We start from the raw sequence: 15,976 nt of genomic DNA on the forward strand, positions 1-15,976 counted from the left end.
ACTCCTTGCGCCGGCCGCCGCAAGAAACCCCGATCGGAGGCATGCCGTGAACAGTCACAGGGACGGAAGACGGAGTAGGCTAGAAGAAGAAAACATCCTAAACACTTTTGCTTTGCATGTTTTGTTTTTCTACCGAGCTGCCTCCAGACCAAAAAAAAACGTTGGAATAGCGCCAAGCTCCCGGCCACCACGTTGAGTGGAGAGGTGACTACAACCTGCTATCAGTGTGTGTGTGTGTGTGTGTGTCTGGGTTGCCAGATTGAGATTTATGGGAGGTGTTTGTCCTCTTGCCCTGATATCAGAGTTTATCCAGTGGTAGTGACAGGCCTTGGGAGACCTCGATAAAATGGAGTTCATATGCTCCAAAACATAGATCCTGGGAAATTTGAAGAAAAAAAAAAAAAAATCATCCATCATCTACTTGATTATGCAAAAAATGGTGCGCAAATGATTTTCAATCAATTCAATCTCGACCACCCAGGCGCTTTTTCAACAAAGCCGAAAAAACTGAAGGTCACGTCTCGGTGGTTTCTTTCTAAATGTGTTTTTTTGAAGGTTGTCGGAATACTTGTGGAATGTCTCCATATCTGCGTGTTTTTCAGCAGGATTGATGGGGACCGCGTTCCGACAGTTTGGAGCTCTAGCAAGGCGGACGGGCCCTGGCGCAGCACAAATCCACCAAGGCGTATCCAAACTCTCTTAAAGGTCAGACTCCGGAGCATTTGGTTTCACTCTTCTGAACATATCAGCTTGTATTCTTCACGCTTAAAAGTCAACCCCATGTCTGTGTTCAAATGTCTTCCAGAATTTGGAGGCCTGCCATGGTGGAGCGCCGCTAGCTAACTGCTTGCAAAAATGCCTGGCAAGAAAGACCCCAAGAAGGACGACAAAAAGAAGGGCGGCAAGGGCGAGCCGGAGAAAAGCAAAGAGGAAGAGAAGAAAGGGAAAGATGTCAAGAAAGGAGGAAAGGAGGACAAGAAAGCCGCCAAGGAGGACAAGAAAGCAATGAAAGAGGACAAGAAGGGAGGGAAGAGTGACAAGAAAGGAGGCAAGGATGACAAGAAAGGGAAGGACAAGAGAGGAAAGGAGGAGAGGAAAGGAGGGAAAGACAAAGGGAAGGGAAAGAAAGTGGAATCAGAAGAGGAGGAGGAGGAGGAGGAAGAGGAGGAGGAGGAAGAGCTCCTGGATGATGAAGAGGAAGAGGATGATGAGGAGTTGAGTGAAGAAGAGGAGGAGGATGACAGGCGGGGCCGGGGGCGTGGAGGACGGAGGGCCGCGCCAACAGGGAGGCGAAGGAGAGGTGGCCAAGACTCCGAAGAAGACGAGGAGGATGAAGATGACGAGGAGGACGAGGAACCCAAAAAGATATCCAAGGACGGCCACCACCACCGCCATAAGGATGGGAGGTCCGATGCCGATCCAAAGAAGAAAGGCAAGAAGAGCGAGGAGGCCGCTCCCGTTCCCGTTCGGGAAATCCCGAAAAAAGGTCTCAAGAACATGTCCCGGATGTTCATGAAGTTTTCAGGCTTCAAGCGGCGGCGAAACAGCCGGAAGAAGCTCAAGAGCACCTCGCGCTTGTTCCTCGGCCTGGGCAAGAGGCGCAACCGACTGGCCAAGAAGAAGCGCCGCAAGTCAATTCTGAAAAACACCTCTCGCTTCATGATGAGGTTCAAAGCCAGCAAGAAGAGAAAGAAGGAGGCCAAGGAGAAGGCAGCAGGCGATGGAAAGAAGCCCACCTACATGCTGCTGCGCCTGGGTGGAGGGGGCAACTCGTCTCAGAAGAGCGGCTTCTTCAAGGGCTTGTTTAGCAAGAAGAAGACTGGCTCCACCGCAGGATTGAAGGGTCGGAGTACGGTGCTAGGTCGGGTTGCCGCGGCAGCCAGATGGCTAAACGACCGTTTCGTGTTCAACAAGATGCAAAGGCAAGCGGAGGAGGAGCATTACTCCGAGGGACACGGCCGACGACGACATCTCCGCGGCTACCACAACCACGGCTACGAGCAGTGGGAAGACCCCCACGGGTACGACCAAAATGGTCACGGACATCCGGATTATGCCTATGACGGTTACGGTGACGAGATAGCCTTTGGGGACCAAGATCCGTACGAAGCAGGGGCAGACTACCAGGACTTGGGGTACTACGAAGATGAGGGCATCTACGACCCCGGTGCGGAATATTATGCGCAAGGTCTTTATGATGAGGACACGGGGGTCTACTATGACCCCCATCTGGTTGCCCAAGGGTACTACAGCAACCAGGAAGCAGCGTTATATGGCTACCAGCAACAACAAGCCATGCCCATGTACAACGAAGTTGGTTTAGACTACTATGCGCCAATGGGTGAAGATCCAGTGTATGGACTTCATCAGGCTCAGGTATATTACGATGAAAATGGACCAGCTGATTATTATGACAGCAGGCAAGCATATTACAATAACGTCCATGCGGCAGCTTTGGGAATGCACGGGGAAGTTCCACCAAACTATCATGATGTTGTGGGTGTGCCCTACCAAGACTTCAACCCTCAGCAGATGGTTGGTTTTCCACAAGGGGGCCAACAGGTCTCTGGGGGGCAAATAATAGACATTCAGGGTCAGTATGGAGAGCAGTACGTAGATGAGCTGGATCAGTATGAGGTTGAAACTGGAGGGCTTCAGGGGGGCGAGACATTCAGAGTTCCCAGACCTCAAGTGCGCCTTTTTGGAAAAGAACGGCTCGAGGTACCGCTTCCACCTCCGCCTAATCTTCCGCCTGATCCAGAATTTGAAGATATGTCCGATATCCAGTACGAAGACCAGATACCTCTCGCACCGGGACATTTGACTGACATGATGTTACAGCAGCAAATGATGTCCCCGCAAGAACAAACGATTATGTCCTCTCAGCGGCTAATCCCAGCGATGTCACCGCAGCAGCAAATGTTAGCGGAGCAAAGTATGGTACCCCAATTTCTACCACGCCAAGTCATGTCCCCACAACACATGTTAACCCCACAGCAAGGGATGTCGCATCCGATGATTATTTCCCAATCAGTGATGACACCAGAGGAGCAAATAGCCATGTCACAGCAATCAGCCATGTCCTCACAAATGATGATTCCCCAATCAATGATGTCATCAGATGAGCAGCTGATGTCGCAGCAGCCGATAATGTCGTCACATATGATGAGTTCCCATGCAATGATGTCACCGGAAGAACAGATGATGTTGCAACAGATGGCATCAGCCCATCCCCAGATGGTACCCCAGCAGGGTTATGGCCTTCCATCAGTTCCCACGCCAACTGCCATGATTATCAAGCAAGCAAGTACGTCCCCACTTCCTGCCCGCCGCATGCCGCAGTCTCCCAGTCCATCCCGACGCTCGGTTGTGATCCCTCCACCTCAGGTACTACATCACTCCAATCCTATGGTACCCTCACCGATCTTGCCACCAAGACAAATCCCTTCCCCACATCCAGCCATGAGGAATAGTACAAATGCCCAAAGACCCCCCTCTTTCATTTCACAACGAATCTCTCATCCGCCCTCTCCCGTGGCCTCCCCCCTGGCTCATCCCAGAATGCAACCTCAGTCCCCCTTGGCTCAGGTACCCTCACCGTCTTTTTCCCCTCGCGCTTCCTTCATTCAGCGAAGTCCTCCACCATCACCGAGGACCTCAAGGATACAGCACTCTCCTCCCGGTTCCCCACGTGCATCAATAAGGATGCAAAGTCCACCCGCATCACCTGCTCCTGCCGGTAGTCCGTTTGGAGGGAGGAGGTTGACAGGACAATCATCTCCAGATCCTATATCTCCCGTCCTCTCTCCTCAACTTAGCAGAAGACAATCTCCGATTCAATCTCAGCGAGGTTTATCCCACGAAGCGCCTCGATCGGCGTCCCCGACTCTCTCCCGTCGCTCGACTCGGCTACTGAGGGATCCCACACCACTAACCAGACGCAAGATGGGTGGAAATGTTCCCATGGGAACTGTCAGACCTTCACCTATGGGTCTTAGAGGGCGTCCAGTACCCCCACCCACCCAGAATGTGCGTCCATTCCATGCCGGCTCTATAAGAAGCAATAGATCATCTGTACTCACCATAGACTCTTCGCATCAGTCTTCTCCTTTTCAGTCACCTCACTTGATACACCGTGCACCCCTTGTGAGGCGGGAGTCTGGGCGTTTTCCTCCGCGTCCTGTAGCCCGGGGGCGTCCACTTGTTGCCCAAAACTCCTTGAGGAGGATACCTTCACCCTCACCGAAGCACATTTCGCATCCCGCATCTCCACGTGGCTCTCCTCGACACTCTCGCATGTCCAGTCCCCTCTTGCCTGCCCACGGCGTCCAGCCACCGGACCTGTACACCTCGACCTACGTGGATCCTTTCACCGATCCGGTCGCTACCCCTGCTTCGCCAATGCTGTCTCGTGCCTATCAAAATCAAGCCATTCGCCAGGCTTCTTTCTCTTCTCCTTTTGGCCCCCAAGCCGACATGGACAGAATGTCAGCCCAATACGCTGAACCAAATCATCTTTCATCCCCTTTGCTCTCTGGTGCAATGCAAAACCAGGCACTTCGAGACGCCTCCTACCTTTCCCCATTGGCTCCCCGCGGGTCACCAGCGATCCCTTCTTCTCCGCTTTTGTCCGGAGCGCTGCAGAATCAAGCGGTGAGAGACGCGTCCTACATTTCTCCTTTGCAGAGGCCACTATCTCCTTACGAGCAGCCTATTGCCCCCTCGTCCCCAATGGTGTCCAGAGCCCTGCAAAACCAGGTACTAAGAGACGCATCTTATGCCTCACCTCTGCAACGGCCACTATCTCCTTATGAGCAGCCCATGGCCCCTTCTTCCCCTATCGTTTCTACAGCGCTACAAAACCAGGCACTGAGAGAAGCATCCTATGCTTCACCTCTACCAAGACCGTTATCTCCCTATGAACAGCCTATGGCCCCTTCCTCCCCATTGGTTTCCAGAGCGCTGCAAAACCAGGCTCTCAGAGATGCTTCCTATGCTTCCCCCCTTCAAAGGCCGCAGTCGCCCTACGCAGCCCCGTCTGGGCATTCGTCTCCACTGCTTTCTGGAGCTATGAGATACGGTCAAGCACTCAGTGGTGTGGCTTCCTATCCCACGCCGCATCTCCACTCGCCATACGGACAGACGTATGTTACCGGGTACGATTACATATCCGAGCCTGGCCCGGCACCGCTGCTGTATGACGCTTTACAGAACCGTGGCAACTTCCAGAGCGTTACGTCTTTAAGATCCCCGATGATGCAACGCCGTAACCCTTACGCTCCCGTCAGCCCCGAGCTTCACAGCGCGCTGCAGCAAAACCCAAACCTCCGCCAAGTAACCTATCAGACTCCTTTGCAACTCAGATCCCCCTACAAACCTCCACCCCCTTCTTCACCAATGCTGGCAAGTGCCATACACAATCCCCAGTTAATGGGGGCATCGTACAGGCTGGCAGACGGAACCTTGTTGTCACCCTATGCGGAACCACGTTCCTCACCGCAGCTCGGTCAAGCCTTGCAAAACCAGCAAATCCGGGGAGCTTCGTACATTTTGCCTGATGGATCAGTTATCAGGGTGGGTATTAAAGCAACTTCTGTTCATAAACAGGCTGTCCCAAAAATATATAGGCTACATACGTTTTGGCTGGCCATTACTTATATACTGTATAACATTTGTATTTACAGTTGGCGTGTGTTTATTGACAAAGATTCTCGTCTAATTTGTTAGTTACTTAAAATAACGGTCTAAAATGATCTAATGGTCTTCTCTCCCTAGTCTTGTCTACTTTTTCCTGCGCCTTTGAAAATGTTCAAACTGTTCAAAACAGCATCTTCCAAACATAATTGATCATGTCTCTTGTGGCCCTTCAGGATTTTTTCTACACAGCAAGTGCTTTTCACCAAGTAGTGTCACTGTCAATTTTGCCCTATGCAGGACCCGCGAATTCCCCTGAAACCCATGTCCCCTAACCTTGCCAGGGCGCTTCGGAACCAGGATCTCAGGACAGCTTCATACACTCTACCCGATGGCACAATTATAGACCCTAAAAACCAAGTAACGTATGATTTGTGACTAGAATGAATGACTTGAATACACATTGTTTCTGCCTTTGACAATCTGTGTCTTGGCATACAGGCACCTGTTTCGCCAGACCTCGCTAACGCCCTAAAGAACCCCGCCTTACGTGAAGCTTCCTACTCACTGCCTGACGGTACTATCGTCATTGACCCGAAGAAACCAAAATCCCCCAACCTCGCGGCAGCACTTCAGAACCCTTACCTGAAATCGGCATCTTACACACTGCCCGACGGTACCATCGTCATCGACCCGCGGAAGCCCGTCTCTCCGAGTCTCGCCAACGCCCTTCAGAACCCTACCCTCAAGAATGCTTCCTTTAACCTCCCAGAGGGAGTTCGAGACCCCAATAAACCCATCTCGCCAGACTTGTTAAAGGTTTGTTGTCAACTGCCGATTGCAAATGTATCGACATGATAAAGTAGTTGGTCTCTCAGAATTGTAAAACTTATTTGAACTTACTCCGTATCAGGCTCTTAATAACCCAGCTTTGAAGGGGGCGACCTTAACCCTCCCCGATGGAACCATGATTGTTGACCCAAGAAAACCAAAGAGCCCAAACCTGACCGCTGCCCTTCAAAACCTTCACCTCAAAGGCGTATCGTACACCCTGCCTGACGGAACCATCATCATCGACCCGCGCAAGCCGCTCACTCCCGACCTGTCAAAAGTACATCATCCTAACTCTGTTTGCATTAATGATTTTGCAAATGGTATACAGATTGCAAACGGCTTCCTGCTTTTACCGCCCATTAGGCTCTTGCCAATCAAAACCTTCGGAATGCTTCGTATCAACTCCCTGATGGTTCCCTGGTCATCCCTGGTCAGCAGCCAAACCTCACCGCTGCTCTGAGGAAGAACATGGGCCTTCGTTCTTCCGATCTCTTTCATCTCCCTCAAAACTCAGTGTTCACGGGAGCACCGAAACCCGACAGTCCAAACCTCTCTTCCGCCCTGAAGAACGACGAACTGCGTGGCATCCGTTACAGGTGAGGAAGGAAACCACAAGAGATCAGGTCAGGAAAAATTCAACTTGAGCCACATTTGTCCCGTAGGTTGCCGGACGGCTCCATCCTGACAAGACGCTTCCACAATCCCAACCTGGCCAATGCCATTCAAAACCAGCAGCTTCGCTACGCTTCGTACAGGCCCCCACCGGCGCTATACGGCACGGATTATCGTTACGCTGCAGTCCCACCCTATGGGCCGCACTCAGGCCACTGGGCCCGGAACGCCAGAGGCGGCGGTGAAACAGGGGAGGACGTGTGGGCTGCTGAAAGAGTTTTACCTCACGGCACGGTCCAGCATCTGGCCAAGTGGTCCATGTATAGAGAGACCGGTGTGTTGGACAGCTATTTACCCACGGCCAACGTCGAGCACGAACAGCTTCAGGATCCAGACTGGACTCCTGTCCGAGAGAGGGATCCTGGGCAGAGCTGGTATGACAAGGTAGTTCACAGAGAATCATCTCAAATTTGGACCATGATGACCAGATCCTTCAGCCTAGTTACACACCACTGTTATTTTTTAGATCTACTCTATCTTAAGCATGCCGACGACCGGCCACAGGGTCAAGCGCTGGGCTGAGGGCATAGAGGACTTGACGCAGATGCCGTAAGCCTCAAATATCTGAGTGTTGACCCAAGACATTGTCGAGATCCTACCCGTTTAATTTCAGCGAACTGAATGAGACCACCGTCCTGCTGAACCTGAAGAAACGCTACGACCAGGAGCTCATTTATGTAAGTTTGCTCAAAAGGCACACACCCCATTACAAAGACACTTGTATATTTTCTTTCAAAAGACGTACATCGGCAGCATCCTGGTCTCCGTCAACCCCTACAAGTTGCTCAACATTTACGGCACAGACATGGTACTGCAATACGAAGGCCACGGCCTGAGCGACAACCCTCCGTAAGACTCTCATTTTGTTCAACGGCGAGTTTACCTCCATAGTCTGATGGCTAACGTACTAAGAAGCCATCTTGTTAGCTAAGTGGCTACTTCAGTCCATCCTGGTATTTTATGTATTTTATATTTGGAAAAAGTCCAACCTGCTAGTTTGGCTTATTGAAGTTTACTAGCTAATGCTACACTTAAGAGTCTATTTTGCTAGCTTAGAGGTATCGTCGAGCGTTCATTGAACTAGCGCCTGATAGTAAAATGTGTGTCTGTGTTGCAGTCATATTTTTGCCATTGCTAATCTCGCCTACACCAACATGATGGATGCCAAAGACGACCAGTGTATCGTGATCAGGTACTGCGTTTGCATTGTTTTTCTTTTCTTTTTTTAAACGTGATGCAAATTCTCCCAATTGTGCATGATTTGTTTGCAGTGGAGAAAGCGGCTCTGGGAAGACGGAAGCCACCAAACTGATCCTGCGTTACTTGACAGCCATACATCACAAGCGCAACGTGGCGCAACAGGTACGCCCGCCATTTGTTTTTTTTCGTGAACTGTGAACGGAACCAAAATGTTAGCTAACGCTATGGTCGATTTCCTTCGTCTTGACCGTGTGGCGTCAGATCCAGGTAAGCTATTGTGTCGTCGAGCCTGCTGGGGGGGGTTGCCGTGGTAATGTGTGTATTTACGTTTTCTTAGATTTTGGAAGCCACGCCCCTTTTGGAGTCCTTTGGCAACGCCAAAACGGTGCGCAACGACAACTCGTCACGCTTTGGCAAATTCACCCAGCTCTGCATGGAGGAGTGAGTGCTGAGCAAACGATGGCAAAATCCTCGCATATTTCTCGACGTCGCCAAATGTTTTGCGAAACTGTGACGACTTCCAAAATCTTTCCACAATTTATTTGTACCACATTTCTCAAGCTATTCAAAGCATTTCATTCAAGCGTTCCTCCGCCAGGTTAGCATTTAGCTGCTTTTTAGCATATTTGAAATAATAGTATGAAAACTGGACACTTCTATGAGAAAATAATTGGCCTGTTAGCATAGTTGCTATTTGTAGCCTCGCAATTTGGATAAATGAGAAACAAAATTAGCAAGCCTGTTGTCATTCTTTTTTGTAACAGTTAAAAATGATGCTGTCACTAATGAAATGTGTTTTTTTTATATATTTTTTTACCTCTTTGGTGTGGTTCTTATGTAAGCAGTAGCGTAGCGCCCGCCCACTGCGATAACGATAGCACACACGCAGAGAATCGAACACTCTGACGTGTGGCATTAACACACTTAGCCGACAAGCTGACCTCGCCAAAGACGACGCAAACACATTACACATGCACCGCTTGTTACTTAACGCTCAACTCTGTGTGTGTGTGTGTGTGTGTCCACTCTACCTTAATTAATCAGGGGCCTAATCAGCGGTGCCATAACATCTCAGTACCTGTTGGAGAAGTCACGCATTGTCTTTCAGGTAAACTGGACACACACACACACATACACATACACGGCGTCTTCTTACAAGTGAGTCAGAGTGTGAGAAAGAGGAGATTCATGAGTCAGTCAGTGTGAGGTGTCAAACATGATGCTGTGTGGCTTTAATCCTGATGCCCATCAAACATGTCCATCCATCCATCCATCCATCCATCCATCATCCATCCATCCATCCATCCATCCATCCATCCATCCATCCATCCATGCATCTATCCATCCATCCATCCATCCATCCATCATCCATCCGTCCATCCATCCATCCATCCATCCATCCATCCATCCATCCATCCATCCATCCATCCATCCATCCATCCATCCATCCATCCATCCATCCATCCATCCATGTGTTCCAATTTTTGTTTTTCTTTCTTGCGTTCAGGCCAAATGGGAGCGAAACTACCACATCTTCTACGAGATGCTGGCAGGGCTTCCCTCGCACGAGAAACGCTCACTGTATCTGCAAGATGCCGAGACCTACTATTATCTCAACCAGGTACGTGCACGGAGCGTGGGGCCAATCAATTTGGGGGTTCACAAATGACTTGTCATCTCGCTTCCAAGGTGACATTTGTCCTCTGGATGTTGATGAATGAACGGGCGCAAATGTAAATGTGGCTTGGGTGACCTTTCACTCTGTTTGATGTCATTGATGAATGCCACTGGGCTTTTGGAGCGGCGCTTTTTAAGGCCCGCGTGTGTCCGCGAGCGCAGGGAGGTGACTGCAAAATCGCAGGCAAGGACGACGGGGAGGACTTCCGCCGCCTGCTAAGCTCCATGGACATCCTGCGCTTCAGTGCTGAGGAGCAAAAGGACATATACCGCCTCCTCTCCTCCATCCTCCACCTCGGCAACGTCTACTTCCAGTCGCAGCAGGTTGACGGCAGTATACTATTTTTTAAATTTTATTTTATATATATATTTATATTTTTTAAATTATTTAATATTGTAAGAATGTTGGTTTAAAATATTTCCCATTTTAAATACTAAAATATTAATGTGTTTAAATCATAAATCGGGTCATAATGAGTCAATTATTTTTTTAAATAACTAAAAATATAGAATTGTTCATTTAATTATTTATTTATTTTTTAGAAATCGATGTTTAAACTAACTACTGGATGAGATGATCAAAAATCAATAAATAATCCATCAGAATGAATCATCCCATTTTGATCAATCAATTCTGAGAAAAAAACAAGTAAAGCACTCTTAATCATGGGAATGCTCCATGGGCCGAATTCAAGAAGACAACGTGCCGTATGTGGCCCGCGCTCCTTACGTTGCGCCACCGTCGCTAACGATGCCCCCTGTAGGCCGGAGGCGGTCAAGAGGCAGCGGCGGCGGCGGTGAGCACTCAGGAGATACGAGTGGTCGCCGAGCTGCTGCAGGTGTCGCCTGAAGGCCTGCAGAAGTGTGTCACCTTCAAAGTCATGGTGAGCGCCACATGCCAACCACACGCCAATAACACGCAAGCTTCATGAAAAGGCTTGATGTGCAGCGTGTTGCCTTTGCAGGACACAGCGAGGGAAAAAATAGCCACACCGCTCACGGTGGAAAGCGCCGTGGATGCCAGGTCAGTTCAAGTCCATTTTATGGATTTATCCTTTTTCTTATGGTTTCCTATTTCACCATTTAGGGGTCACAAGAAACCAGCAAAAAGATTTTTTTTTTTTACAAGTGTGGCCTCAAAATACACCTTGGCCCTCGACATATTAGAGGTGGAACAATTAATTGAATCATCGACAACTAATCGTTTATTAATCGACAATTATTTTTGAATGTGTCCAAATGCTGCCAATTTCAGCTTCTCCGCAGTGGATTCCGATTCCCGTCGTCCTGAAAGCTAAACGATATTTTGTGCTGAATCCAAATCCAACTTTTGCTTGCACTTTGGAAAACGGCGATGGAGACTTTTTGCCGATTTTCTGACATGTTACAAACTTGCTATACGTTTGATTAAAAATTATGACAATTCAAACTTGAATAAGGAAAATGGAATCGGCATAAAACTCGATTATTGCTGTGGGAAACCTCGCTGAGATTTTCTTGCCGTCCTTGGAAGGGGGAAAGTAAGGACAAAGGATGTAAAGACGAGCGTCCGGGGGTGTTCGGAGAGGTTTGGGGGTCTTATCTTTTCAGATGCCCTCTTGTTGCCATAGCAACCAGGTTCTCTTGTTTCCATAGCAACCCTGTTGCGCGTGTTCGTGTCTCGTAGAGACGCCGTTGCCAAGATCCTCTACGCGCTGCTCTTCAACTGGCTGACGGAGCGTATCAACGGACGGGTGTACCCTCGCAACGAGGCGCTCTCCATCTCCATCCTGGACATTTATGGATTCGAGGTCACCTTTTTTTCTTTTACCGTGTATTAGTTATAACTGACGCTGACACTGAAGGTCGCACCGTTTCAATAAAACTTCCGCAGGATCTCCAGGTGAACAGTTTTGAGCAGCTGTGCATCAACTACGCCAACGAAACTTTGCAGTTCTTCTTTAACAAAGTCACCATCCAGCAGGAGCAGGTCAGGGAAAAACCTTGTTTTTTATTTTTATACCAAGCCCGTCCGCAAATCAACAAGAGATCTGAGATCTGGCCCGTAGGAGGAGTACATGCGTGAGCAGATCGAGTGGCGGCACCAGCCCTTCGGCCAAGACCGAGCCTGCCTGGACTTGATCGCGGCAAAGCCTCACGGGATACTTCGCGTACTTGACGACCAGTGCGGCTTCCCTCAGGTGAGCCTTGAACGCCATTGGCGGCCGAGATGGCGGCCAAGATGGCGGCCAAGATGGCCCCCAAGATGGCCACCAAGATGGCCGCCGCTCACCTGCTCTCCCATCCATCCATCAGGCCACGGACCACACCTTCCTGCAGAAGTGCCACTATCACCACGGCAACGACCCCCTGTATGCCAAGCCCAAGATGCCGCTGCCCGAGTTCACCCTCAAGCACTACGCTGGCAAAGTCACCTACCAGGTAAAAGCGGGAAGACATCCAAACTTCTGACAAATGAGTGTCAAGTAGTTGGGACTCATGTTGTCTCATGTTTTGGGTCTTAGGTGACCAAGTTTCTGGACAAGAACTTTGACACGGTGCGCCAAGATGTCCTGGAGCTTTTCATCCGCAGCAAAAACGAAGTCAGACTTGGACTACTTTTCAATCATCTGCGTGTGGGCGAGCTCAGTGCTCACCTGTGTTTTGCGTGCGCGGGCCTCCAGATGGTGTCCGAGCTCTTCCTGAAGCATTCCGAGGAAACGTCGCAGAATCGCTCCAACGCCCGGCGCAGCAGCGCCGCTCGCCGCTTCCACCCTGGCACGGTCGGCGCCAAGTTCCAGAGCAGCTTGCAGGAGCTGCTGGAGAAGATGGAGAGGTAGAAGAGAACGTGGGTAAAAGTTACGACGGCTCCCTTGTGTCCATTCACCGATTGTTTTTTCTACCAAGGTGTCGCCCGTACTTTGTGCGTTGCATCAAACCAAACCAGCGGAAGGTAGCTAACGCCGGCCGCGCTAACTTTCCGGAGCAGAAGAGCTCACTTTTTGCGGCCCTTTAGGAAGCGGCAACGTTTGACTTGGAGCTGGTGAGCGAGCAGCTGCGCTACTCAGGAATCATGGACACCATCCGCATACGCAAGGAGGGCTATCCCGTCAGATGGACTTTTCGCAGCTTCCTAAGCAGGTGAGAAGCCACATTTGTCTCAGCGGACAAGAGCTTGAATGACTTCAGTAACTTTTGAACAGTTGAAATGGCGAGAGCCGTCAATGGCGGTGAACGAATTCGACTTTGGAGATCAATTTGTGGATTTTGCTCCAATGAAGCATTTGAATGTTTTTAGAAGCTTGAGAACGAAGAGGTTGTGCACACGCAGGTACAAAGCGCTGCTCTGCTTGAAAGACGCGCCTACGCCCGACGGAGAAAACTGCGTCGTCATGCTGAGAAAACTGGGACCCGTCAAGGTCGGCTCCTACCAGCTGGGAGTCACCAAGGTCCGCCCGCCCGCTCGCCCGCTCGCACGTGGAGGGAGCCGTTAAAATGCTTGCGTGTGCACGCGCAGATCTTCCTGAAGGAGGATCTCCACCGGCTGCTGGAGGGCAAGCGCGAGCGCGTGCGCGACATCGCCGCCCTCACGCTGCAGAGATACGTGCGCATGTACTTCATCCGCAAGAACTTTGTGGAGTTCCGCCGCTGCATGACGCTGCTGCAGGCCCGATGCAAAGGCTACGTCGTCAGGCGAGCCAGCCAGCGAGACGTCGCGCGGCTTTCTGCAAAAATGCAACATCTCACACTTGATTGGTTTTCGCCACAGAAAGAAGTTTAGTCGCAGGAGGAAGTGTCTCGTCAAGTTTCGGGCCACCATGCGAATCGTCGTCAATCGGCAGCGCTACTTGAGGGTACGTGTCGTGGACAGTGTAATAATAATAATCATCATTTCATGAATTATTTCATGGAAAAAAAAAGTCGAAATATTTGGATTTTTTTACTAAGCAAAACTGTGCTTCCATTTAGTTTGTGTTTAAAAAATATTTGACAGTGTAATAATGTAATTGAATACAAAAATAAATTACCGTTTTTTTTCATGTATAATGCGCAAAATTTAACTAATTTATTGTCCTAAAATCTGGGGTGCGCATTATACATGGGTACAAAAAAAAGACTTTTTTTTTTTTTTTTTAATCCGGATATAATTTAAAATAATTATAAACATAATATAAATATAAATAAATAAATAATATAAATATTTAAATAATTTAAAGTAAAATAATTGTACTTTTACGGACTTAAGTAGGAGTCAAAATTTGGGTGCCTATTATACATGGGTACAGGCTTTTTTCCAGCATCAACATGCCATTTTTAGGGTGCGTATTATACATGGGGGCGCATTATACATGGAAGAAAACGGTAAAAACCGACATGGAACTCAAAAGTGCAGTTTTAAGTTGTGTTGCCATGACTGAATTTGTCCCTTTTTGGAACCTGCAAAATTGTGTCAAGCAAAAATATAAAGTGTCATTATGATGAACGAGCGCATTCATTTGACATTTTGATTATGTTGTCCTTTCATCAGACGGTGGTGGAGCCAGCGAGGAAGGCTGAGGAGGTGAGCGAGGAGGAGGAGGATGAGGATGGTCACATGCTGAGACAAAAATGTGTGTGTGTGTGTAGGACCGCCTGAACCGAGAAGTGGTAAACGTGACGGTGCTGCCCATCCCCGTTGAGTTGGCGGCGCTGCTTCAGGGGGCTTCAGGTGCATGCGCACGGGACGGGCCTATAAATAAACACGTGTGAGAGCCTGTGTGCGTGTTTGCAGGTGGCACCGAGCTGCACTCAGACTGCCTGGCGTTGGTCCAGGCTCCCAAAGTTCAGCTTGAACCCCAGCTGACCTTGCCCCTGGACATCAACAACTACCTCATGACTCATTACGTCCGCGCCATATTTAGGGTGAACGCACGCACACACACACACGCACACAAAGCTGTGTTTAAAGGTCGCGGGCGGCTTTTTAGGAGCCGTCCTTTGGGATGCTGACGGCCCCTTTGGACAACTCCTTGACCCGACTGGATCAGAACTTGAAGCAAGGAGCCCTCAATATCTTTCTTCTGGTACTGCACCCCATCCAACACACAAATAGAATAACAAGTTAACTGGGTTGGCAGCCAACGGGTTCACTATCACCGAAAATGTTTGACCTTCCCGATTCGTAACGTAACAACCAAGCGGTGTTATGTAACCGGGCTAACGGACTGCTAGCTAACAAATAGCACAAACAAAAGAAGCAACTCTCAACTATGTGTCAGATTCTACGTTTCATGGGCGACCCGGAGCTGAACGGAGCTCAGGAGAACCTCTTTGGGAATTACATCATCCAGAAAGGGCTCGCCAACGCCGAGCTCCGGGACGAGATCTTTGCTCAAGTGGCCAATCAGGTGCCGACGGAGCGCTAAGGCGACGCCTCGCCGTCATCGCCTTGGAAGTCACGGCGTGCCTTTTGTCGACCCGCTTGCAGGTTTGGAGGAATCCCAACGTGCTGAATTGCGAGCGCGGTTGGCTCCTCATGTCCTCGTGTCTGTCCGCTTTCCCGCCTTCTCCCAGGCTGGCCAAGTACCTGCTCAAGTAAGTCGGACTAACCCATGCCCCCGACTTTCACGCCTCGTGTTGAGCCACGTTCCGGGCTCTCAGGTTTGTGTCGGACTACGGGCCGGAGGGCTACGACTCGGTGTGTCAGCACGCTCTGCTGCAGGCCATGCACGGCGGCGACGGCTCCCCGCGCACCTACCCGCCGTGTCTGCTGGAGTGGACGGCCAAGCGCAAGAGGGCGCACACCCTCCTCCACGTGCACTGCTTGGACGGTACCGGGCCGCAACGCCGCAGCATCCAAATGAGTTTTGTTCCTCGCCTCAACGTGTGCGCTCCTCCAGGCGTGTCCGTCCTGTGTCCGGTGCACTCTTGGACCACAGGGGAGAACATGGCCAAAGACATCTTGCAACACAGGTAAGAAGAACTTAAACAACAACATGGT

The 15,976-nt window shown here is 49.9% G+C and overlaps 1 protein-coding gene across 1 annotated transcript in view; it reads left to right on the plus strand.

Moving 5' to 3' along the window:
- The window catches only part of myo15ab (myosin XVAb), a 25,684-nt gene continuing 9,708 nt past the window's right edge, over positions 1 to 15,976 (plus strand). The window contains 38 exon segments of the mRNA XM_061273858.1: positions 1 to 204; positions 603 to 705; positions 806 to 5,574; positions 5,935 to 6,054; positions 6,136 to 6,453; positions 6,548 to 6,745; positions 6,832 to 7,524; positions 7,607 to 7,689; positions 7,754 to 7,817; positions 7,880 to 7,989; positions 8,258 to 8,332; positions 8,412 to 8,502; positions 8,602 to 8,607; positions 8,678 to 8,781; positions 9,385 to 9,448; positions 9,848 to 9,961; positions 10,180 to 10,341; positions 10,782 to 10,901; positions 10,983 to 11,041; positions 11,684 to 11,807; positions 11,891 to 11,986; positions 12,066 to 12,197; positions 12,313 to 12,438; positions 12,522 to 12,599; positions 12,681 to 12,832; positions 12,904 to 12,949; positions 13,013 to 13,137; positions 13,328 to 13,445; positions 13,514 to 13,689; positions 13,766 to 13,850; positions 14,525 to 14,557; positions 14,623 to 14,704; positions 14,768 to 14,898; positions 14,964 to 15,059; positions 15,255 to 15,383; positions 15,464 to 15,570; positions 15,637 to 15,806; positions 15,876 to 15,948. Of these exon segments, the coding sequence (XP_061129842.1) occupies positions 856 to 5,574; positions 5,935 to 6,054; positions 6,136 to 6,453; positions 6,548 to 6,745; positions 6,832 to 7,524; positions 7,607 to 7,689; positions 7,754 to 7,817; positions 7,880 to 7,989; positions 8,258 to 8,332; positions 8,412 to 8,502; positions 8,602 to 8,607; positions 8,678 to 8,781; positions 9,385 to 9,448; positions 9,848 to 9,961; positions 10,180 to 10,341; positions 10,782 to 10,901; positions 10,983 to 11,041; positions 11,684 to 11,807; positions 11,891 to 11,986; positions 12,066 to 12,197; positions 12,313 to 12,438; positions 12,522 to 12,599; positions 12,681 to 12,832; positions 12,904 to 12,949; positions 13,013 to 13,137; positions 13,328 to 13,445; positions 13,514 to 13,689; positions 13,766 to 13,850; positions 14,525 to 14,557; positions 14,623 to 14,704; positions 14,768 to 14,898; positions 14,964 to 15,059; positions 15,255 to 15,383; positions 15,464 to 15,570; positions 15,637 to 15,806; positions 15,876 to 15,948 (9,179 nt within the window). The 5' untranslated portion in view covers positions 1 to 204; positions 603 to 705; positions 806 to 855.

The sequence above is a fragment of the Syngnathus typhle genome, linkage group LG3 (genome assembly GCF_033458585.1).
Source record: "Syngnathus typhle isolate RoL2023-S1 ecotype Sweden linkage group LG3, RoL_Styp_1.0, whole genome shotgun sequence".
Taxonomy (NCBI): Eukaryota; Metazoa; Chordata; class Actinopteri; order Syngnathiformes; family Syngnathidae; genus Syngnathus; species Syngnathus typhle.